We start from the raw sequence: 23,909 nt of genomic DNA, 5'->3' as shown, positions 1-23,909 counted from the left end.
ACATGTGGGCAGAGCCTGAGTAAACGATGTACATTCAGAGCCACAATGTCTTAACAGTGACCACTTGTATATGACGCTGAGGGGGAACAATACTAGATTCAACTCAAAATAACAGTCTGGTTTCGATTAAAAAAAGTGCTGGAGTTATTTTTGAACAGGCAATGTTTATCATACCCATAATTTTCTAATATGTAGAATACGCAGCACAACAGGAGGCTCCTACAGAAATAGTAAGAAGATTCACAAGAGAAACATGCACGTGTAAACTTCAAGCGTAAAAAGTCAGCATTATGACTGATAACATAACTACTGAGAATGTAGTCCGCGTCTAATACGTGTGAGTATTACTTTTTGTTATTAAAATTAATATTACTGTTTAGACCTGCAGGTAAACACATTCATAAAATGTTTCTTGAATGCTCTGGTTTTAAGGCAGTGAAAGAATTTATCATAGAAAAAAAAAATTCACAAAACAAACATCCCCCCCCCCCCCCCCGAAAAAAAAAAAAAGTGCAGATACTGCTTATTCCTATAAAATCCTTTAGGTGTTGCAAAACAAATATTACTTAATTTTGGGATTATTTGTATCTGATCAGTGATCACAGATGCATTAAATATATGGAATGCTCAACATTCCAATACTGCGGTGGTAAAGAAAAAGAATAAGTGACCCAATATGAGTGGAGTACGTTAAATAATTATGCAATAGATGGTTTGGGGTGCACTGCAGCCTCTGTGATTTGGAAATGAAAATAAAATACAATGTTCTAACTCAGAGTGAGGGACCGTGAGAAAGAGCAAAAAGAGGGAGAGACACCAGATCAGGTAGCATCTAGCTGGAGACAAACTATGAGCACGCATGAGCCACTCCATTCTTGGTCAGATCTGGGCTGCTGCCCACCAGTTCAGATGACAGGCTGAGTGAGGATGTCTTGCTGGTCAGAGAGGACATGCTGGTGCTGCCCAAACCGCAGTCCTGACCCACAGAACTGGAACCGTTTGATCCCTCACTACAAAACAAGACCACAAATAAAGGATATTTAAGTTCAAATCGGGCAGCAGAACATACATCAATCACTTTAATAGAAAAAAAACACACTCATGCAATTATATAATCACGCAATCATTTGACAGCAGTGCAGCTATGTTTAGAAACAACTCCAGCACCTTACCTGAGGGCTAAGTGATGATCCTCCCTCTTTAAATTGTGCTCGTTCTGTCCATTCTCACTTCCTGCTACCAGCTTGTATTTCATGCCAGCTGCTTCCTGCAACAAAAATGTTAAGCTCAGATTTAAAGCTTCTTCTACACTTACCTCTAACATTTAAGGACTAATCCCTGACTAATACTGGGGATTAGTCAGGGATACCTGACCATTTGTTTTTTTACCCATATTTAAACACTTACACAAACACTAAATCGAAGGATCATTTCTGCATTTTCTCTGTTTAACAGTATCTGATTTAGACTATTTTTAGACAAGTCAATTGATAGCATTAAAATATTTAGAACCTAGAGGACTAACACGGCAATCACACTGCCAATATCAAACACTTGAAAATTTCTTTGCTGCTTCTCAGAAACCTGTATCTTACTGTAATCATATTTACCATGGCCATCTCACGTGTCCTCATTCCAATCTCTCTCTCCACGTGGTGCAACTCTAGGCTCAACTGCTCGCTGGAAACATTAGCTGTTGACCACTCCACTTGAGCGACTTGGCCAGCTCCGGAACTAGCCTCCCTCTGCAATACAACCAAAAGCTTTAAAAGTAACCCATATGTACAATGTACTAAAAGACTAAGCATGCTACTATAGACCAAATTACCAGTTTGGGGAGGACATGTCATAAATCCATTATCTAGGCACCCAACAGAGAGTGTTGCTTTATTTTGACTGCCAAGATACTTAATACACCAAACAAATAATAACTAACGTAATAAGGCATATCAAATTAGGTAGTCAAATAATTATATAAAATTCCCTGTGATAAGACACACTGTCCACAGTATTTATCCTCTGCTGATACTCATGTGTTGATAATACTGATAAGTAAAAATACTGGTAATTATACAAGTGTATGAGTTTTCGATTTCCACTCAACATGTTTAACCTTGAGGTGACCCATCATGCCTGATATGCTAGCAGAAAAACTGAGTTAATTGTCTATTTTAACAGGTAGAAATATAGTTTATTTGTTTCCAGGGAAAAAAATAGTTTGTGTTGACTTTCATTAAAAAGGAGCCACTGCTGAACAGATATCATGAAGATCGCTGCAACATATCAGACTATGTTTGAATGAGCTCACCTCCATACAGCGAGTCTGTTGGGTAATTTGTTGGTTGACTTGCTGGAGTTCCATCTTCAGCTGTTCCCTGTCCTGGGCAGAAGGTGGCAGACTGGAACCACAAAAATTCACATTTATAAACCGTAAGATCACAAAATTTAGTTACTACAAAAGTCTTTATGACGTTAATTAGGTCTGCTAAAGCAACAATCGAGGCCTCACCGCTCACTGAAGTGTCCCTGAGATGGCATGGTTTGGTGTGGGGTATAGGAGACTTCACTCCATCCTCCATGATTTCCATAGTTGTAATCAACTGAGTGATGAAATAGAACAATGGAGCATCATTATAAAGTACTCAGAAACAGACAGCAAACACTAACAGATTTACATTTTACATAAATAAAAAGTGATAAAAAGGTCTGAATGTGTTTGTAAGATTATGTGCATATTTCTGTGTTAGATGTGCCACGTCACACACCAGCAATTGGCAGACACACCACTTAATTCTGGAAGTCTGTACAAAGAGCAGAGCTGCTAGATGGTTACCTGCGTTTGCAGCATGTTTGGCTGGGGGGCCCGGAACAAGGCCAGCAGGCTGATATCCCGATTTGGAAGTACGAGATATTGCTCCAAAGCGAGAGACCGTGGGTAGCGGGCCAAAAGGTATGATGGGGTCATCATCCTTGACCTCTGCTACTCGACGCTGCAGCTCCAGAGCTGGATCTCTTAGACTTTTGTCTATAGTCTGCTTAAGGAAGAAATAACAAACTTTACAAAAAACATAAAAAATGTATTCAGTTCTCTTTATTCAACGATGAAGGTTATAGATTATCATTGCTACAATTTTTTATGGCCTTTGGTCCATCAGCATGTTCTCAGGGAGCAAACTTAACAGAATAAACACTGATAACCTTTTGCTTCTGTACTCCCACATATAGAACACACCAAACAACTCAAATTTTAAGATATTTAAACAATCCCTTATAAACTAATCAGAAATAGAGAGATCCAGCTTACCATCTCCATGTAGCCCGAGGCTGAGCCATCTTTGGACTTCATATCCTTGGCACCGATGTAGGGGACAAACGTGTCACATGACCATGGCGAGTAGGAAGCCGCATAGTCTGTTTCTCTGACATTCTGAAATGCTGGGGCGCTCTCACCCATATACTGTGGATCATTTACAGCAAACAAATAGTTTAGCACATAAAAAAATCCAAATATTTACAAAAAAATTTGCACTTGCATAATAACACTAAAGGGATAATAAAAGTGCTGCATTTTTTGCTGGGCTGTATTTTAACCATATGTTACCAAAGTAAACTGACTAGAGGAAAAACTGGATAAGCAAGACCAAAATCCTACAGTGTGCAAGTTTATGTCTGAACACAAATACATCTTCATTAAATTAAAAGTGGGCATTTATTTCCATTCTCTGGTTGTTAAACGTTTGTCCACTGGGCACCAAGAATAAACTAACAACCTGGGCAGAAAAACTGCTTGTTCTGGAACCCTAAGATACTAATGTCAACACTGGACTGTAATATAGGACAAATAAGATTTACAGGCAGTTTTAAAACATCTTTGTATAATACAAGTGCTGTTACCAAAAGCTGATTAACCCAAACCACAGCTTGGTCAATGTTCAAATCTTAATGTGTTTGGTTTAAACTTTCTTGACTGTTTGACAAAACATACGACACACGACTAATGATCTTACATGATTTTGCCCCCTGACCTCTTGCGTATAACTGGGGTCATAAGAATGGGCCAGGTTTGCAGAGGAGGCAAAGGGAGGAGGAGACACAACTTTCCGCTCCTCTAGCTGGGCCATTATTTCCTTTCTCCGACGGTGCAGGTAGTCCAGGCTGGGCTGTGGCCGGGCGTAGGCATTCTGTATGTAAACAAACACAGAAATGTTTGTTTAGCAATAAAATTAACAAAGTATATAGGCAGGTGGTCCTCTGTACAAGCTTTAACCCCATTGTTCAGAAAGAGGTAGTGACATTTATTTTAAACAATATGTGAAAACAATGCCATCTCAGTCCTATTTACATTGTTTCCCACAGTTCTGAAATATACTCGCTTTGGTAACCAGCAGAACGAGCCGCATTATACAAGAGCACAAAATTGGTCTACTAGATACAACAAACACACATGACCTTTAACAGAATATTTTTATTTCTTTGATATTTAGATTGATTTCACATTTCAGAGATCCTTCTTCTCTATTTGACCATATGTGAAGAGTAAGACGACATACTTGCAGTAGCAAATAAACAGGTACAGGAGCGAAACGAGAGGGAACTGTTCACTACGATTACGAGCGGCATAGTTTTCCTGAGTAAATTCTGTGTGTGGGAAACACTGAGTTGGCATGTGCATTAAGATTAATAAGAATGCTTATCTACATGGTAATCTGCAATATAATCAGTATAGCTTTTACTTAATGCAGGATATCCTAGGAGACCAGATGTTTGTTTTATGGTTATATGATGAAATAAGCCCTATATAGCATGCACAACAACACAATAATGGCTGATTACTCACCCTTCCATTGTAAGCCCTGCTGTGACCAGTGTTGTTATAGCCCTCAGGGCCGTATCTGTCCCGTGATTCTGGCAGGTAGGAAGATGAGGCTCCTGCTGCCGGTGTCTGTGGCGGTGGGGGCATCTCCATAGGAACAGGACTCCTGTGACCCAGCTCATCCCGGGCATATGGCGGGAGTGGAGCGTGACCTCCGTAAGGCGCATGGCGGCGACTGTCATGATGTGGTGGATAGCTGTAGCGAGGGTCAGATGGGGGAGCGGGGTACTGTCGTTCCGAAGCATAGGACACAGGATAGGGGTCTGGGTAGGTCCCCAAGCCAGGGTCAACTTGCGATCGAGTGTAGCGAGGTTGCAAGTGCTGATAAGGGTAGGAGTTACCTACAGAAAGACAAGCACAAAGATAAAACAATAGATACACATGTTCACATAGTACAAAGCCAAGACAGACACTGATGAATCACTGGCTAAATTTAACACCACAGATTCTACTGAACACATGATGGTGATGGAAGTGAATTAACTTTTATTTAGCGCTCATCGTGAATTCAACAGTTACTTTTCCATTACAATTATTTAACACATGTGCTCGGGTGCTGCAAGTGAATTTCCTGCCAACACAAAAGTCCCTCTGATGAGTCCCTCAATGTCAGACCACACCTAATTTAAGACTAAAGCAAACAGAAATTAAAATAAAAGAATCTTGTAAGTGTGAAACAGATAAAACTGTCTTCCAGGATTTTTAACAGTGTATATTCGGCATTTTCACTCACAGAAACTATCCAGAACTGTAAAACCACAAACAGACTGTACATTGAGTGTGATGTCAACAGGCAAGAGCTCTATGGTGCTGCTGAATTTCCCCCATTCCATCTACAAGGTGGTGTTTCCACGAAGTCAGGCAAAGTATGTGTACAATAGCCTCAGATTAAAGAGTTTACATCATGTCTAAAAATAGTCAAATGAGGCAGCAATAAAGATAATGGTTTACCAGTAGGATACTGAGATGCGTCATATTGGGAAGCAGACGGGGGTACTCTGGATTCTGAGTAATAGGCCTCGGGCTGATGTGGAGGGTACTGCGGTATCCGTGAAACTCTGGAGACAGCAGACAGTGGGTGTCCAGCCAGACCCTCTCTCGAGACTCTAGGATGGGATGTTGAAGGCATTGAGACTTTAGGAATGGAGTCCAGGCTGCAGAGAACAAAAAATGGAAATTTACTTGGTCCGTTTGCATTATGGCATGTTCTGTCTTATATAGGAATGTTATAACTGGTTTACAATCATAAAAAGCAGCATGGTACATTGTTATAAAATTTAGGCTTGGTCATCATATGCAGAAGATGATGACATTGATAAGATCAGTGCTGCAGTGTAGCTAGGTGGAGTTTGGCCACTTTTGTGACCACTGATACAGGCTGTGACGCCACATTTTTCTGTGGCTGCATTCAGTCAAAGTTAAAGAGAAATTATTATTTTCCACTTACGAGTCTGGTGGTGATTCTGGAGCACTGAGGCTACCAGTGTCTGGTTTTCCCATCTTGCGAGCCGTGTCGTAGGGAGCTACTGACCCACGGGAGACCAGGTGTGTAAGCTCTGATCCGGGTGGCACTGTGAGAATGCCATTAGTGACCATGGCAGGTTTGTGAGTTAGACCTTCCACAACCATTCCATCATCAGGCAGAAGACTCGTGCTGCAAGCCATGTCCATATCATTAAGCTGGGTTAGTGACTGGCTGAGGGGCTTCCTTAAAGGCAGACGCTTGTTCATCTTACGGAACCTGGGGTTAAGATGAATAAATATTAAAAAAACTGCTTGTGCAAGGTGTATGCAAACACTGAGCAAAGAGGATTCCCTTACTTTTCCAGTTCTTCCTGGGAATGAGCAAAGGTGCAGCTGGCTCCTCTGGGACACCCTCCTTTCTGCTTCATGTCTCTACACATGTACGTCTTGTACTTGCTGTGCTGAGGAGCCTAGGAAGACAAGAAATACTGTTTTAAAGATGTTTAAAAGTTGGCAATGGTTTCACAATTTTTAGAACCAAAGTTTATCTTAATTCTATCAATCAATGAATAAATATTGAGGCAGTAAGGTCTGAGCCATATGCAGATGAATTTATGTACCTGCTGTTGGTCTCCTGCCTTCTTACTGTGGTTCTGGATGAAGTCCACAAGACCATGCACTACTGTTTTTACAGCAACCAAGCCTTTGTCCAGCTGCTCCCATGTAGGGGCAGGGGCATCTAGTTGAGACAGATGATCAATTAAGTTAATATAAAAAAAATATCTTCTCTAAAACAACCAGTATACCAATTAAGCATAAAATACAAAATGTATAAACCAGGAACTCTCTTACCACTCACAGGTTTATAATAATATGCTCAATATAATATGGTACACCTTCTATATTATCTTCTCATTCACAAGGATAAAAAAAACACAAGGCTCCAGATAAAAGGATAAAATCATACACAATCAGCACACTGTAAGTCTTCTATAAAGTAATGACCCTGTAACATCTTTAAGACTGAGTTGTTTAGATTTTTGTGTCTTCTGCGTTAAATTAAAGATGTGTTTTAACTTGAAGAGCAAAAAAGACAATAAGGAGAGAACTTTTAATTGTTGCTGTAAGTTAAAAAAAATGTTTGTACAAAAGAAAGTGTGCTGTACAAAATTGCATGTCACCATAAATGGTTAAAAGTAGGTGTTTTTAATAAATAAAAATGGTAATTAATGGTAAACTGCTCTGATCTAAAAGAAATGAAACACTTTAGGATGTGCCATTACGAAATCACAAACATTGGGTTACTAACAGTAAAATCTGCATTATTACATTTAGGTATTTGGCAAACACTCTTATCTAGAGCGACTTACAAAAAGTGCTTTAAAGTTTCCGTCACTGGATAGATACTTACATTGGGTTACTAGGTTACTAACTAAGTGCCATCAGTCAAACACAGTTGGGAAGAGTTTTTTTTTTTATCATAATGTTCAGAATAACAACCATTTGTTCATTTGTACTGTGTTTTTAAATAACACTATTAGAAAACGTTTTAAAAAAGTTTTACTTGATCTTATTGCTTTACTGAATCTCATTGCTGAGAAATCAAATGTGCTGAAAGTACAGAGCCAAAATGAAATGACTTGTAAAGTGGATCGCTATCCTTTTTTTTTATTTTTATTTTTACATGCTTTACTTGTATAATATGTGGGGACGCACACCTGGGCTTGGGTCGATGTCAGCCAGAAGCTCTAAATGTGGTCTGAGGCGGTTGAGGTTGGCTGGGTCTCCAGTTCTCTGCAAAGCGATGGTTAATTCCTGTACACTCTGAGCAAAAGAGGCTGGGGTCTGCAACTGAGAAAGTAAGGGGGAAAGAAATAGAAAAACATACAAAATAACATTATCCCCCAAGCCATCTTTTGCTATTACTAATGCATTACTCATCATACATAATAATGCAAATACTGTACTACATTATCTCTCATAACAGAAACAAATAAATCTTTAAATCCCTAATATAACAATCATACACCATCAATTCCCTATTGTAATTTAAGATTTATATATATAAAAGTCTGTTTGGCTATGATGGCCCTTTAAATCCTTGATACATCCACACCTTTGATACATCATGAAACTTATGCTATGTATTATTGTATCAGGCTTGAATCCAGTAAAACAGTTACACTTCCACCCGTATCCTGTCCTTGTCCATCATGTTGCTTAGCAACAAAAGCTTTTTAACAGATGGGCTACAACAAATGGCAGAAAAACTTTTTACAGCATTCATTATTCATACAAAATTAAATAATTTGTGCGTTCATAGAAATTGATCATTGATTATGATCATAGTGTGCATACTGCCTTTTAATTTAAGCAAAAAACTCATTATCAAGTCATCAATAACAGTGATTTTATTACAAGTAACCGTGGTTTAGAATTTCATACACAACTACTAATAACTAATAAACACTACCAAAATACATATAATAGTATTTAATATTAGATTTAATTTACTCTACACTTATTAGTGAACACTGCATGCTTCAAAAACAGTGTGACCGTAGCAAATTAATACACAGTGCATCTCAAAATAACAAAAATATTGTGCATATTTTTAGTGTAATTTAATTACATTTTAAACTCAGATTCTAGATTCCTTACTTGTTCAGTGAAATATTTCACACCTTTTTTTTTTTTTTTTTTTAGAAAACTTTGACCATTTGAACCATTGAACTTTGACCATTAGACCATCTGGTCTGTCTTGTACTATAAGGCTTTTGCACAGTACTGTACATTACATATTTTCTTGGTTAATACAGTGTGAAACTGGTATACTTTGTTTTTTTTGTAGAAGCAATGTTTGTTTTTTCAATGCTGGCTCTTCCTACCTTATCAATGATGGATTGCATGTGGGACTTGTGGGACTGATCCCCATAAAGTAGGGAGGACCACTGGTCAGGGGCGATGCGCAGGCCTCCCTCCATGGCAATCTGAACAATTTGGGAGTCGTGCTCTCTCCTCAGAGCTTCGTAGGTCCTGAACTCTTCCTTTAGCTGCATTAAGGAGGAATCCTCGTCACGCTTCGTCACCTGGAGGAGGGAGGGGAAAAATGTTTCCATGGACACAATGTCATGAGCAGTTTCAATGAATGTATTAGTGGTGCAGGACATTCTCTTGTATTTGAGTTTACAAAAACTACTGGATAATGAATCAAGAGTTAAAGTTTTTACCTGTTAATTATTCTCCTATAACAGCATGCTTTATTACTTTTATAACAGTACTGTTATTTACCAATAAAGTAGTATAATTTACTAATTTAAAAAAATACACTTTATTATTGGTATTTAATTATACTCAATGTTGTGGAACTTATTTCAAACTGTCACTGTTCTCACTTATGTGATGATAGCTATAAACAGATGTTTCTTAACCAGTCTCTTTTTCTCTCTCCTGAAATTAATTACAAAAATACATAGCTACTTTAAAATCACAAAGCAAGAACTCATCTGCATTAAAGAAGAGTCAGAAAACAAACTCTTAGCTTTACACTGGACTGGTGACGCACTAACAGCATAAAGCACTGACGCGAGAGACTCCCTACTTAAGTGTTAATGGAAGTTGTTACATGCAACTGTCAGAGCTGATCTTACTGAAATTTAATCAGCCTCTTCTAACCAAACAGAACTGTGAACCGTGGTATAAGCTGTAAATATCTACCATAGAATTTAAATGGATTTACCTTAAAACACGAGGCTCTGTAAAGCAGTTGTACAACATGCCCTATACTGGTTTTAGAAGCCTGAGGGAAGCGTGGCTCCAGCCTCTGGACCACAAACAGGACCAGAACCTTGCGAGACAGAGGTGACCCATCCTCCAACGCCAGCAGGACCAACTTCAGAGCCTCCTCCTGCATGGCTGTGGGAGTCAGAGGTAAGCAACATGATCTGGTATATCAAACCAAAATATGCATGTACATCACACTGTAGAGCAAGCTCCATAAATATTTGGACAATGACTTATTTTAGCTCATATTCTACCACAAGATAAAGGAGCTGAAATGAAACAATCGACAGGAGCAAAAAGTAAAGTTATTTTGAAGGCACCATTTTAAAGAAGCAAAAAAATTTACACACACTTCAGGAAAAGAAAAATTGTATGATGTATATTACATTAATATCATCATTATATATAAATAAAACAAAAAGCAATAAAATTACCATTAAAATATTTATACAAGTTTTTGTGTTCCTTAAGGGTGTATACAGTGTTTAAGGGTGTGCATGTGTATACACACACACATACAGTACATACATGAAGAAATCAATGAAAAACATAAATGGGGTATTATGGCAGTGTAAGACTGTGTAGAATGGATTAAATGGTTAATTATCAAGTCTTAGCACAAAGACTACAGTTTTGAAATAATGGCAGAGTACCTAAGAGCTTACGCAGATGAATGTTAAAAGAAACTTTACCAGGTCCAAGGAACTGGCAGCCTCGTGCTCGGACAGCGGCCCACAGGTTGGAAGAGAGCTGCTGGGGGTTTTGGTGTTGCAGGATGAGCTCAGTGACTGTGCGTTCACCCAGAGAGCGAGCTGCACGCATGGCCCGGATACGACCCTCCTCCTCCACCAGCTGACAGTGCACCAGGGTCACCAGCTTCCTCTGCATGGGTCTGCTGAGGAGACTCTGACTCGCAGTGCCCAGCCCTACACCTGTGTGCACACACACAGTGGATGAGTTTACACACAGTAGTTGCTGGTGAGAATGAAAAAATTATTAAAACTGCACACACCCTGCCACTGCACTAACTAGTACAGGCTGACTACCATAGCCTGCCTACTAGCTAACAACTGGTGTAACTTTGAAAAAGTTACCTTGCAAAAAAAATTTTTTTTTAAAAATCAGGATGGCATGACTATGACTTTGTAAACACAGTTGAAGTAAAACATCACATCCCGTACCAGTGAGCAATTTTTTTTAAAAAAAAGGAACACATGACTTAATGATTTAGTTACATGAATCCTGAAACACTTTATATTTTTCCGTTTTAGTCTAAACAATTACAAAATAAATTGACGAGACCTCTGGTGTTGCTGAGGGGTTTGAGGTAGAGAGCCAGCTCCTCCACACACGTGCGTGCTTCATCATAATGCTTGATGTCCTCCGCTCCTTTCACTAAGGTGACAGGCTGAGACTTTGGTACCTGCAGAAAGGACAATACTTAAGATGAAAAAAAAAAATACAGTATCCAGAAAAAAAATAAAAGGTTTCTTGTAAATTCTGACACAATCCATATTTCTTGCATGGCAAGTGAAACTAAGGGGAAAAGTGTTGAGAAATCTCAATGTTAAACTGTTGCATAATTCCTTTTACTGGCATATTAAAATTTGCAGTGGTGTGCAAATATCCTAAGAGCATGTTTTTACTTTTTCTTTAAAAAGGCTTTGTTTTTAAAGACATGTTCAACTAAAAAAAAAAAAAAAGCAAAATGTTTCAGCTAAAATTGTATTGTTTATTACTGGCTCAGTACATCTTCGGTATTTGTGTACGTACAGGGATCCTCCACATGACGTCACAGCTCCTAAATGCCTTTTTTCTCTCCTTTGGGTCTCCATCTTGGTAGCCAAGCTTTCACATTCATTTATTAATTCAATTTCTATACAGCTTTACAGGTTCGCTGGGGGACTGGAGTCTATCTCAGGAGACATCGGGAATGAGGGTGCCGATCCATCACAGGGCACACACGCTCATTCACACTGCAGGTCATTTGGGAGCACCAATTAGTTTAATCTGTATGTCTTTGGACTAATGCAACCAGGAAATAAGGAGAACATGCAAACTCTATGCACATTTTCCCAGGTGAGAATCGAACCCTGGAGGTGTGAGGACACAGTGCTAGCCTTTGTGCAACCTCAAACTTTCACAGCTGCCAGTAAATTGTAAATAAAATCAATAACCGTTTTAACTTTCCTGACTTGAGTCTGGTGGGCAGACCAAATATCCAGACCCTGTGGATCACGCAGCACGGACCAACTTAAGCAGCGCTGCTCGAATCACAAACCTGCGCGACTCCGGTAGAAATAGACCGCGCCGACCATCAAAATACATCTTACCCCGCTGGGATGCGCACATACAAACCGGGAAATAATATTAAACAGGCCTGACATTTTAAATAAATTGTTTTTAAATAAAAAACAGTGGGTCGCGCAGGTTTGTAATTCGAGCAGCGCTGCTCAACTTAGTCCGCGCTGCGCGATCCACCGGGCTGCGCAAATAAACCAGATCATCTTTGTGCTATCCAGATAGTTGCGCTGTGCTGTCCACTGGGCCGCGCAGATATTTGGTTCAATCAGGTCCCGCGGTTTCGTCCCACTTTTGGTAGAAGACTGTGCAGCAGCAGTGAGTTTGCTTACATGCGACAAAACCAACAACGTGGAGATTGTAAAGAAAAAAGGTGCATGGTCTGTGTTGTGGAATTGGTTTGGGTATAAGAAAAGTGATACGAATGAGACGAACGTGATTTGCAAGGTATGCAAGTGCACCATTTTAACAAGTGGTGGAAACACGTCAAACCTTTTCTATCATCTGAAATCCAAGCATCCAAATGAATATGCCCAAAGTAAAAAAATGCGGCAAACCTCAGCAATTCACAGTTTAAATAAAATGACGTTATGTAAAACAGTTTCTTTATTTTTGCATTTTTTAGATACAAATTGCTATATTGTGATATACATCGTTATCGAGGTAGAAAATTGCTTCTACCGTGATAGAAGATTTTGGTTATATCGCCCACCCCGATACTAGTCTAGGTAAAAGCCACTGGCACCTTTATAGCGATCACATCATATCAGGTGTGATGATATGATGACATTGTGTCTTTTCTAGAATACATTGTTAATAAAAGGTGAACAACTAAGAAGCAATTCAATAGAAGCATTAAATGAAGGAGCAACAAATTACTTGATTCTCATATAATAAGAAATGTGAGTACATTTGTCAAATTACTCACAAGCTTTAATAGTGTTCTGGACCGAGAGGAAATGAAGTAAGAATGAACAGCTCCAAAAAGTGCTCAGTATTTTAGTGATAGAAAAGTGAACTTAAAAACTTCTTCTTAAAAACAAACGAACAAATAAACCAGTTAAAATAAATAAATGATCCCAGTCTGGCAAATGAACCAATGTGTAGGAGTGTCTCAGTACTGTAATACAATATTTCATCAATAAAACATATTAATAAATACTTTCGGTTTAAAGACTTTGATTTAATTTAAATTTTAATGTTCATATTTTATATTACATAGAGAAATGAGAACAGCTTAATAGTCAGGTATGTAGGGCTACTATGATGTCCCAGTCATTTGATCCCACAGTACACAAAAGACGGGTTACTTACAAACCCATCCACTGTTTACACTTATGTGCAAGCATATTTTGGAAGGTTCGTCGGAAGGTTTGTCAATGAGTTATAAATATCTAAGTTATAAATATCTAAATTTTGCACACTTTCCATGTTGTTAACAGATTTTCAGTTGTTAACAGCAGAGCTGGAGCATTATAGGGGCCCTGATATGATATGATATATGATGAGAAAAGTTAAGTATGCAACTTGAACTTAGATGACGCGAGACTCTTGGCTGTTGGCACTAATGAAAAACGTGACCACAAATATCAGGTTTGTTTACAGACTGAAGCAGTGTGGACCATGTGACTGCAAGAAATCTATACACAGGGTTTTACAGCATGAACAAGAAGCCTGGGGTGGAGATCTGGAAGTTTTGTCTACTAGAGCAATTTTAAACGTAGAATTTTCTAATTTTCCAGAGAAACAGACCACACAAAATGTTAAGAACGACAGGGTTGTCAGACAATGAATCACCCAATACTGATTTACTGATCTCTTAATAAATTATGCCACTATATTGCATGAACTACTGCATTTAGTAAAAAAATGAATATTATTCAGTAAAAGTGAGTGGGAACACTACCTTTATGCACAGAAGAGGTTATAAGAGTTTTTACAGTATTATTGTCTCAGCTCTTTCTCTCTCCAGCCACTTCCAAAGAAGCGAATCGCTCAGGATGTGGCTTTGCATGGACTAATATGACCCTGGTGACTCAGCAGTTTACCGTGTATACACAAAATAAAACTCTTGCAATCCAACCAAACCAGAACAACCACAAGTTCTTCTTTTAGCAATACAATGCTCTGGTAAAGTGAAAAACAAGCTGGCTTCTTATTGTGCTTTAACATGACAAGCATCCGTCTAAAAAATTTGTCAACATAAGACCAGCGAGCTATATAAATGCAGACAAAACAACAGATCCTTAGGTGGGTAATTTGTAGAGATGGGGAAAAAACTGATTCATTTATGAATTGCGATTCATGAATTAACACACTGACTCAAATCTATTTTTAAATTATTTATTAAGCTCATAACAGAGATGCACCGGTCGATCAGGCAGTGACTGGCACTGGCTGTTTTTCAGCTTGGTCAGTTATGATCGATCACACTGGCCATAACCGATTTTATTGTGTAACATTATCAAAAGCTGCAGTAAAGATCCACTTACTGTCCTTTTTCTTTTTGAGCGAATTGTTCTCAAACCCACTCATTACACACTCTTACACTGTAAAAACTCCAACTAGGTAAATGTTGAATTAATTAATATTGTATTGTTGGCCCAACTTCTTACAATGAAATTTGTTCGGACAACAGGTGACACTGTGTTCTTGAAACTTTGAAGAGACAGACTGAATAAATAAAAGAAGGTAAGCATATTACCTTTCCTGGGGGCTTTAATCTTAACATATTTGTATGAAGTAGATACCCTCTTTAAATTTAAACTCATCATTAGACTTCCAGAAATTCTGGGGGCGTATAGCCTTATACATAGGCTTTTAAATTTATCATAACTATGCACTATGTAAACTCTACAAAGTGTTTTGTTTATCCTTTTTGTTCCCTTCAGTTTTCAATTAGTCCCGAAATACACAGTAGAAGCCACAGGTACATTCGTTAGAAGCTGTGCGCACATAAAATATTCTGGTGTGATGATGTGCCATAAGCGGAAAATAATCAACAATGATAATGTATTCAGATCAAAGTGGATTATTTTCCAGCGCTTTGCTGTGTAACAATTGCAAGTTGTAGCTGCTAACATTAACAGGGTTTCTGGCGTAAATACTCTTCAATAAGGTCAGATATAGGGTTGCAAATTTAGCATAATCCTTCTATCATTATTTGAACATGTTAAATATTGAAAATGTGTACAGATAAGTAAATATTTGCGCTACAAAACTAAAGGTGGCACGCTAAATATACTTGGCAGCTATAAATAAAAATGAGGATGCATGTATTCGGAGTCACACAGGCTACACCCACATTACGAGCCTGAAGTGAATCAAAGCCCTCATGAGACACAGGTTTGATTTTTTTAGGGCACAAATTTGATGTTTTTCAGATTAGACCTGGGTCACATTCCATATCTGGTCCTAGATCAGGTTTGTCGAATACATGGTCATGTAACTTGAATGGAATAATCAGATTGGAATTCATGAGACTTTTTGCTACTGTGCACGAGTAGGGTGCTGACATTAGCCAGAAGCTTTGGGATTTTATGGCAGTGCGAACAAGCCAGCTTCTGAAACAGCTGGCCTTCTTCCTTTTCCTGGACCTCAACAAATACAGCTGACTGTAAGGACAGATGCATCCACATTCAAATTACTCCATCACACACAAATCCAATCCGATTGCAAAATTAAATAAATTAAAAACTAATAATATCAATGTGGCTTGTCATGTTAACAGCCTTATTGAATTCTTGTTTAGTGTAGTGTTATGATAACATTTATATTCCAATACAGTCATGAATTGTGATATTTTTCTGTATTTTCTTTTTTTTTAAACCTTCCCTCTGAGCCAGAAACACTAGACTATTAGTGATAAACTAAACACAGCAGAGGTCCTAGATGGAGAAATGCCATACCTAAAAACATTATATATCAAAATCTAAAATATGAATGTAAAAATTTTTGTAACATTTTCAAAATTAAGCTGTGTTTTTGGTAGGATAAATGGAGTATAATTACACAAAAGTCATAGAATTTACCTTATTTGTTACAAGACTGTGTGCATACCTAACTGTTTTCCCTGCCTTTTGGTTGTCTGACACATATCTTGGTGCTCTACCATACACAAAGACAGTGCATGCACTTTATACTTTGTTACATTTCAGACGAAAGATCTCCATATTCTACTTCATGCTGCCTTTTTACTGCAGCCAACTTTATAAAAGAGCACTGCTTCCTCTAGCCTTAATTCTTCCTGTGTATCATATTACAATTTACTCCCCTCACACACACACCCTATTCGGTCAGTGTTTCTGGTATTGTTTTTATGAAATGAAAAAGTGAGTGTGGCTTTGAGGAAACATGGTGTAATGAGCCAAAAAGGAATCTAAATAGCGTGACCGTGTGCAGTGCTGTTTGGCCCAAAATAGCAAGTTGTTTCTTTCCAACTACAGGTGTCTGATTAGTCAAAATTTGTGGGGCGTTCAAGTCAAACCAGGACTTTTGATTGTGCAGAATAACAAAACAATTACAACAGCAAAAAAACTCCCTTTATCTCTCTATATAAACCGCTGCTACACTAATTCAGTTATTTCTCAATAAACCATAATTAGACTGCGTGTTTTACTTCTAAAGCAGCCGGCCTCCTAGGAACTCCCTATAATGGCCCAAACAGGAATGTATGGGGACGTGGCAAAAACTCCCAGCTGTGTTCGTATAAGGTGCAAGTGGTGTTGATGAACGATGTGTTTACAGTTCCCACAGACAGATACTTCCGCTCATTGGCGACGAGTTATCGGTCAATTTGCCAAGATCAGGCGTTCCACTCGCAGGGCGTTTATGGGAATAACTGCAGTGGGCTTCAAGCTACCTCGGACGGGATCATTATTCACGGACCTATGGCCTTCTTTGAAAACGGTTGCACCATTCAAAAGTCTTTTTGCGGTGAAGAGTCTCATAAGCGTACTGTGCTTGCTGATGTCAATTACTTTTACGCTGTAATCCATGAGAATTTATCACCACAAGTTCCGGGTTTGACTTGAACACTCCTTGTAATATGTTTCAGGAAATAATACACAATACTATTTCACACCTGCATGCAAAACAGAACTGCTGCATTAAAATAAACAAATAAATCTAATTATAAATGTTCACAATTAAGCCAGGTAAAAGTAAAAAGTTAATGTGTTACAACAACATCAAAACTTTGTTAAAATGCTTGAGATACTTGTATAATTTATCATCATAGCAACAGTTAATCAGAATTTCTGTGCCAGCTTAAACAGTGAGCCGTGAGTAACTGACCTGAGGGCAGACGAGCTGCAGCAGCGCTGTGTTGACGGGGAGCAGCTCGATGTCTGTGCTGATTGTGGTCTGGTCGAAAGGGCAGGCTTTGCGGTGCAGCTTGTTCAGGCACATCTTGCAGACAGTGTGACCGCAGCCCAAGCTGATGGGCTTGCGCACATTCTCCTCGAAGGTTTGTGTGCAGATGGGACACAACAGAAACTCGGTCCATTGTGGCGCTTGTACAGGCATTGTTGACCAAAAAAGACGTCTGTTGCACAGATATCCACGCTCTCACAGACGTGAGATGTTTTGTTTTTTGTAAAAAAAAATCCCAGATGTTGTAAAGATTCCACAGGAATCAAAACACTCTTCTGAATGGTGGCTTTAAATCTTTTCAGACATCGTGTGGACATGTAGCACACAGTGCTGAATACATAACCTGCAAAAAGGATTAAAAATAAATAAATAAATAATTTAATCCATTGACTCAAGCAGCTGTACAAAACCAGTCAAGTAGTCATAATGCAATGCTGAGGTTCTTTTCAGTCGCAGTAGCTAAAAGAGCTAAATCAGACACCGCTGCAATATCTCACGGATCATCTAAAGCTAAAGAATGTTTCACTGATCGATACAAACACTTACTGGCTTTAACTCATAGTGTAAATGATACTTATGTCTTTTTAAATGGAAACAAAAAGCAGGGGATTTTGAGTGACTAATCAAAGTGTTGCTTGCTCTGGCAGGTTACACAAGGAAATAGAAGAGGTTAAACAAAAAGAAAAAACCCACATTAAAGGCTTCGCACTCTGAATCATCCTGCAATAATCAGGAGGAGCCGTAATGCGCAGCTTGCTTTAATTAGCAACTCGTGCAAGACAAAAACCAAGAGTTACACAAGACAAGAATTTCAAAAAACAACGCAAAAACAAAAATCTCGGAACAGAAAATTATGCTTCAGCTCAAATAATAATAAGTTTTACCTTCTGAGAAAAGCTTTCAGCTCAACATGCTATACATACAGCACCTTTTCATGGAAACACTGTTTGCTCAGAGAAGATATCTGCAGTCTAAATGGCTGCATGCACTATATTCAAATCAGTTCTGGTAATCTCGTCATGCTTCTGTGGGCCGCGCAAACGCTAACCTGGGAAAGTTCCTCTTTCTTCTCTTCTGGGTTGCCAAGCTCGGTCACACCTCATTCTCACCTGTCCTGGTATGAGTTTCGCTCTGGAGAAGTTCCCTTATGACTAAAATTAGATTGTGTGAGAGTAGTAGGAGGCAGTCATGCTGAACGCTTTTCCCTGTTTTATTTTATTTCAGTTCCTGACCTTTGGGAACTCTGTTGTCATACTGATAAGACGCACACGATGGAGGAAACTTCACTAGAAAATGCTCCTCGCTGTACGCGCACACAGTTTAGCTAATGTATAAACTAGATCACTTCCTATCATCTCCACTGTGTCTGTGCTTGTGCAAGATCTGAAAGTGCAATGTAACAATGAGAAGGAAATACGACTGAAAGCAACGCGGCAGAGACTGAGGTCAAACTTGAAAACTCCCATTATGTTAAACAAGGTTCTCATGAGTGAGTAAATGCAGCTCACTGAGACATGACTCACACTCGCATCACATGACTCACATTCGCATCACATAAGCACGTGGCTCTCCACATATTTTTCTTTTTTCTGCAGTAATTAAAATGTTCAGCAGTTATTTTCTCACATGCTTATGAAAGCAAGACTGAAACCCTGGGGAAGTACAGCTTAAGCAGGTACACACCGAACAGAATTTAGCAGACTGGAGTTAAAGGTGGGACTAATCCTGTTAAGTTTTGATTCTTTTTATTATTAGATTTAAATATGAAAGTGTTACTGTATTACTCGACTGTTTAAAAACACACCAGCCATTGATAAAAAAAGAAAGGTAACCTTAAAGAAAAGCATTGCAAATGTATCATTATTCTTTTTTTTTTCATTAAGAAAAGTAGTGGTCATCAGTTATGTTTTCTTCTGTGGATTTAATATCGGTTGTGATAGCAGAGGTAACAGTGTAACATGTTTACAGCAAGCACGAGATGACAACCCAGTCAGTGGTGCAGTCATGTCACTGCATTGAGAAAAAAGAAGTTTGTGATTTACGATGAGCCCAGATGGTGAGAAATATACAATTGATAAAAATGACTAAAATAAGAAATGCAATCAGGTGAAGAAACAAACTAGTAGATGGGAAAATACAGAAATGTAATTTAATACCACCATCTTGTTTTTTTTTTTTAAACAATCTACAGTGATTTAATGGTCTGATCACACACCCTGACAGCGCTAACTCAGATCTGAGCAAAGTTCCAGATGGGAATTTCACCTAATTTATCTTGTCCTAATGCAGAAATTCTTTCTTATTTCATAACATCACAAATTACTCTTTTGTGTAAGTGGAAAATGAAGTAAAACAGTTCTCAGTTTTGATTACGCCTATTAAAAACACCCTGTGGTCCATGAAGGTAAAACTTTAGTTATCAATCATGTTAGAAGAGAAACAATTCACCACAAAAGATCCCTGCTAACCTTATGGATCTGCAAAGAGACAAATAAGAACTGACTAACTTGTAAGGAAAAGAAGAGGATTTACTCTGTAATGAAATATCAGTTAGTTCATTACTTTATGGCAGCCATGAAAATCGTGCTTCTGATAAACTTGTTACAGCTTGTGATGGGAATTCCAGCTGTTTTCAGTGACTCAGATCATTTAACTCCTGAATAACCCACTGGCACACCTTCTAAGATTTTTTAAAGAGTACTTCTAGAAGATTGTGATGACTGATTGTTTACCCATGTCTAGCTTTAAGTGATACTTTTCTGTGAAATCAAATAAATTACATCTAAAATTACATCTAAAATTCATAGCGCTACAAAGTGCATTGACAGAAACATTAAGCTCAACCCTGATGCGGGCATGGCCTGTAAAGCTTTTAATACATTTTTAAACTATTATTACTTTTATTATTATTTTTTTATAATGTCTCTAAACACATCTTATGAGATGCCACATGTGACAGGAAAGAAGTAAATTACATATTTTTTTTCTGAACTAAGTACAGGTAGGAACTAAAGTGAAAGAAAACCTGAAGAAATGTTGGAGCACATATCCTACAGGATTGGAGGAATTCAAGATAATTTGGGTAGTACAACGATATACTAAAACTGTGCAGACTAAACAAAGATAGTCTAGAGCATTCTCTCTGTCACACACTGGCCTGATTTATGCTTTTGTATTAAGTCTAGGGCTTATGTAGGTATTGCATACAATGTATGCAACGCTGTATCCTGATGCGCACTTCACCAGAAATTTAACTAATGTAATGTTTACATGTTGCGGCGATGACGACCACAACAACTGTAACTGGTTTACCTCGTAGCAGTGCAATTTTGTCTGCTTCTACGTTTCCATTTTATGATCGAGCTGAATGAACATGGAACAAATTGAGGACAGACTAAAGGTCAATTTATGCTTCTGTCAAGTCTAGGTCGAGTCTACACCTAGGGCGTTGTAAAAATGTATACTTGTGTCCTGGTGTGTGTGGGTCACTCTACAATTACACCGCCAAACCACTGTGTCGAGTCTGTTCACCACTTTATGATGAGTGTATTTTGAAATGCAGACGGGCTAAACTTCATTTGGCTGAATTTGCTAAAAAAAAAAAACCTGTAATAAACATATTTCTGCACTTTTCTCTGTCTTCCTTTATGGAAATATTTTTAGATTGTTTTAGAAAGTGTGATAATGCATTGCAAGGTCTTTTTATGCGATTTGTATTTATTGACAAACTTGGAACATCCAAGGAATATGTGTCATTAATTTATGTGATAGACCTTTCAAAAATCTGTGTGCACCGTTCATTAAACCAAAAGCAGTAATAAAGTAATTATACTCTTTAATTTAATAATCTGTGCTGTGCATTTATTAATCCTGTGTGCACAGCTTATCAATCAGAAGAAGCCGGAATCAGGATGCCACAAGGTAGACCAGCTGTGGTCTGTGGTGCCAAAATCTTCTAGGACAGGCTGGAGGCTGTCCTAGAAGACTTTGGGCATGAGGCAGGGTACACCCTTTACAGGGTACCTGACTATCCATTGCACGCACACACACACACTACAGGCAATTTGGAAACTCCAATAAGCGTAATCTGCATGTCTTTGGACTACGGACCAAGCACAGGGGGAACATGCACACAGACCTGAGGTAGTAAGCAAACCTGGACCCGGAAGTTGTAAGGCAACGGTGTTAAACACTAGCCAGATTACCTCCTGTATCAGAATCTGTCACTCCTAAATTTTCAAAAAAAGGTTATAATAAATAAAACGTTATGGAACATTTACCCCTTTAGAATTATTTAGCACTTATTTCAACAAGCTAGTACAAAACTATCAATTCACACTATGGAAGCATTTTCTGACAAGAACAATTTGTCAGAACATCGGAACAAAGTTTAGGAAGCTGTATTCTAAATGATTCACTCGTACACGCGAGTCGACTCTCATTTTCACCTAAAAAGAGTCGAATAAATGAGTCGAATCCTTTGCATACGGCACATTGCTGCGCTGTATTTTCCAGTCACGCTCCTGTCCTGAAACTCGCTCTTGTCTTAAAAAAATTCCCACCTTTAACCTGATGAAACGGCTTGTTAACGAGCTTCTGGGTGTAGACTGGTTGTGATCACGAAATCACTAGAGTGTGAGTAACACAGGTGGAACCAATACACAAACACACACACAATGTTAGCTCATGTGGCTAAGCTAGCCCAGACAAGACAAAGCCTGGGTTGGGAAACCGTCTGGTTTGAACTAGTAATAATGATAAATTAAGGTTATACGCACTTCTAGTACATTTTGTGTCGACGTTAAACCTTGTACTCCTGATTATTTAGTTATTTATTTAATACATTTGTTTTTATCCAGATGTTGCTGTTGATTTAAATAACTCCACACAGCAGGCGTGTAAAACTAAAGAAACAATATAAGCTACGAGGGCTTGACTATCTAAATAAGCACATCTGATCAGCTCCAAAGTTAAACACAACCAACATAACCATTACTATCGATATCTTTATATCTAAATCAAATTATATATCGTCGAATTCGATGTAAATGAACGAGGACTTTTAGCTAACACAACGCTTTCTAACAAAAAAAAAACAGCTTCTATTTATTTAACCGATTCTTTTGCTTTAAGACAATTTTATTTGTCTCGTTTATAATTTACCAGTTCCACCTGAATGCTCGTGTTTTTATCTAGACAAACACGGGTTAATTTAATAGTTTGCTGTTTTTCTTTTGGCTAGTCAGATGTTTGTTAGTTATTTAAAGTTGTTTATTTCACGCAACCACAATACACACAATAAATCACTACAATCTTAAACATTCTAACTCGCATGCAAAACATCAATCGTTTAGCACAAACCATTGATTTCAGCTTTTCAAAATGGCTTTTCAACGCATCGGCAGTTCGCCCACTAGCACAGCTAACAAAGCTGACACTTGTAACGTTAATAGCAAGAGAGAAAGTATCCGAAAACACGAAATCCTAGACTCACGTTAACGTAACAGAAGCTATAACACGGAGGTCTGTGATAATTACAAAAGAAAACGTGTAACATTTTTATACGCATCAGACAATACGCCTTACTATGCTAACCTGGCTAGCTTATCGAATATTAGCATCATGCTAGCGTCAGCCACCTTTCGGTCCCCAAATTATTTTCAGTACTATACCCGCATTTATTGTTCAATATGCACAATATTCCATTAAATTGGTTTTATATAAATATAACAAAGATTGGGTACTGACCAAACTGTAGTTCGTGGCTAACAAACTTAACATTACGCACTCGTTAGCAAGTGAGTAAACCTAGTAATTGTTAGCAAACTAGCTAGCTAGTAAAGAGTGAAACTTTAAACAACACATTGGTATGGATTAATAAATGCTGGTTATACTCACATTGTGTGTTTAAACCCTGCCATTTTTTAGCGGTCTATAGAGAAATTAATCAATTTATTTTCGGTCATCATCTCAACGAGGATGTGCGCGCGGTATCAGCTTAACTACAAACTACAGGCAAGAAGCCAAACTGCGCATGCGCACTGCAACTAACACCTCCAGGGCTAAATACGTGCCTGTGTGTATACATAAAGGAGGTTTAAAAAAGTTTAAACAG

The 23,909-nt window shown here is 38.3% G+C and overlaps 1 protein-coding gene across 4 annotated transcripts; it reads right to left on the bottom strand.

The window, feature by feature from the left end:
- Nucleotides 1-490: 490 nt before the first annotated feature.
- rc3h1a (ring finger and CCCH-type domains 1a) lies at nt 491-23,814 on the bottom strand. Of its 4 annotated transcripts, none has more exons than XM_053513863.1 (20): nt 23,693-23,814; nt 17,717-18,137; nt 11,423-11,543; nt 10,813-11,052; nt 10,077-10,252; nt 9,226-9,426; nt 8,056-8,188; nt 6,958-7,076; nt 6,695-6,807; nt 6,321-6,614; nt 5,825-6,027; nt 4,838-5,214; nt 4,008-4,181; nt 3,305-3,457; nt 2,834-3,035; nt 2,510-2,600; nt 2,309-2,399; nt 1,611-1,745; nt 1,173-1,267; nt 491-1,010 (listed from the first exon to the last, which is right to left on the bottom strand). In XM_053513863.1, exons 2-20 carry the CDS (start codon nt 17,945-17,947, stop codon nt 848-850), a joined length of 3,312 nt encoding a protein of 1,103 aa, XP_053369838.1. In that variant the 5' UTR covers nt 17,948-18,137; nt 23,693-23,814; the 3' UTR covers nt 491-847. The 4 variants fall into 4 exon arrangements, with proteins under 4 accessions (XP_053369838.1, XP_053369840.1, XP_053369841.1 ...); XM_053513865.1 differs by having other exon boundaries at nt 2,834-3,032; XM_053513866.1 differs by having other exon boundaries at nt 4,026-4,181.
- Nucleotides 23,815-23,909: the final 95 nt, after the last annotated feature.

Source organism: Clarias gariepinus, chromosome 15 (assembly GCF_024256425.1).
Source record: "Clarias gariepinus isolate MV-2021 ecotype Netherlands chromosome 15, CGAR_prim_01v2, whole genome shotgun sequence".
NCBI classification, from domain to species: Eukaryota; Metazoa; Chordata; class Actinopteri; order Siluriformes; family Clariidae; genus Clarias; species Clarias gariepinus.
Note: the sequence above shows the minus strand (reverse complement) of the source record. Positions and strands in the feature narration are given on the sequence as shown.

What these genes read in the sequence shown, in the direction of transcription:
- rc3h1a (XM_053513863.1), bottom strand. Translation starts at nt 17,947, where the DNA reads ATGCCTGTACAAGCGCCACAATGGACCGAGTTTCTGTTGTGTCCCATC. An exon ending in TGCAGCTCGTCTGCCCTCAG is followed by an intron (nt 11,544 to 17,716) that starts GTCAGTTACTCA and finishes TCCTTTCTGCAG; the next exon opens with GTACCAAAGTCTCAGCCTGT. An exon ending in CCAGAATCACCACCAGACTC is followed by an intron (nt 6,028 to 6,320) that starts GTAAGTGGAAAA and finishes TGTTCTCTGCAG; the next exon opens with CCTGGACTCCATTCCTAAAG.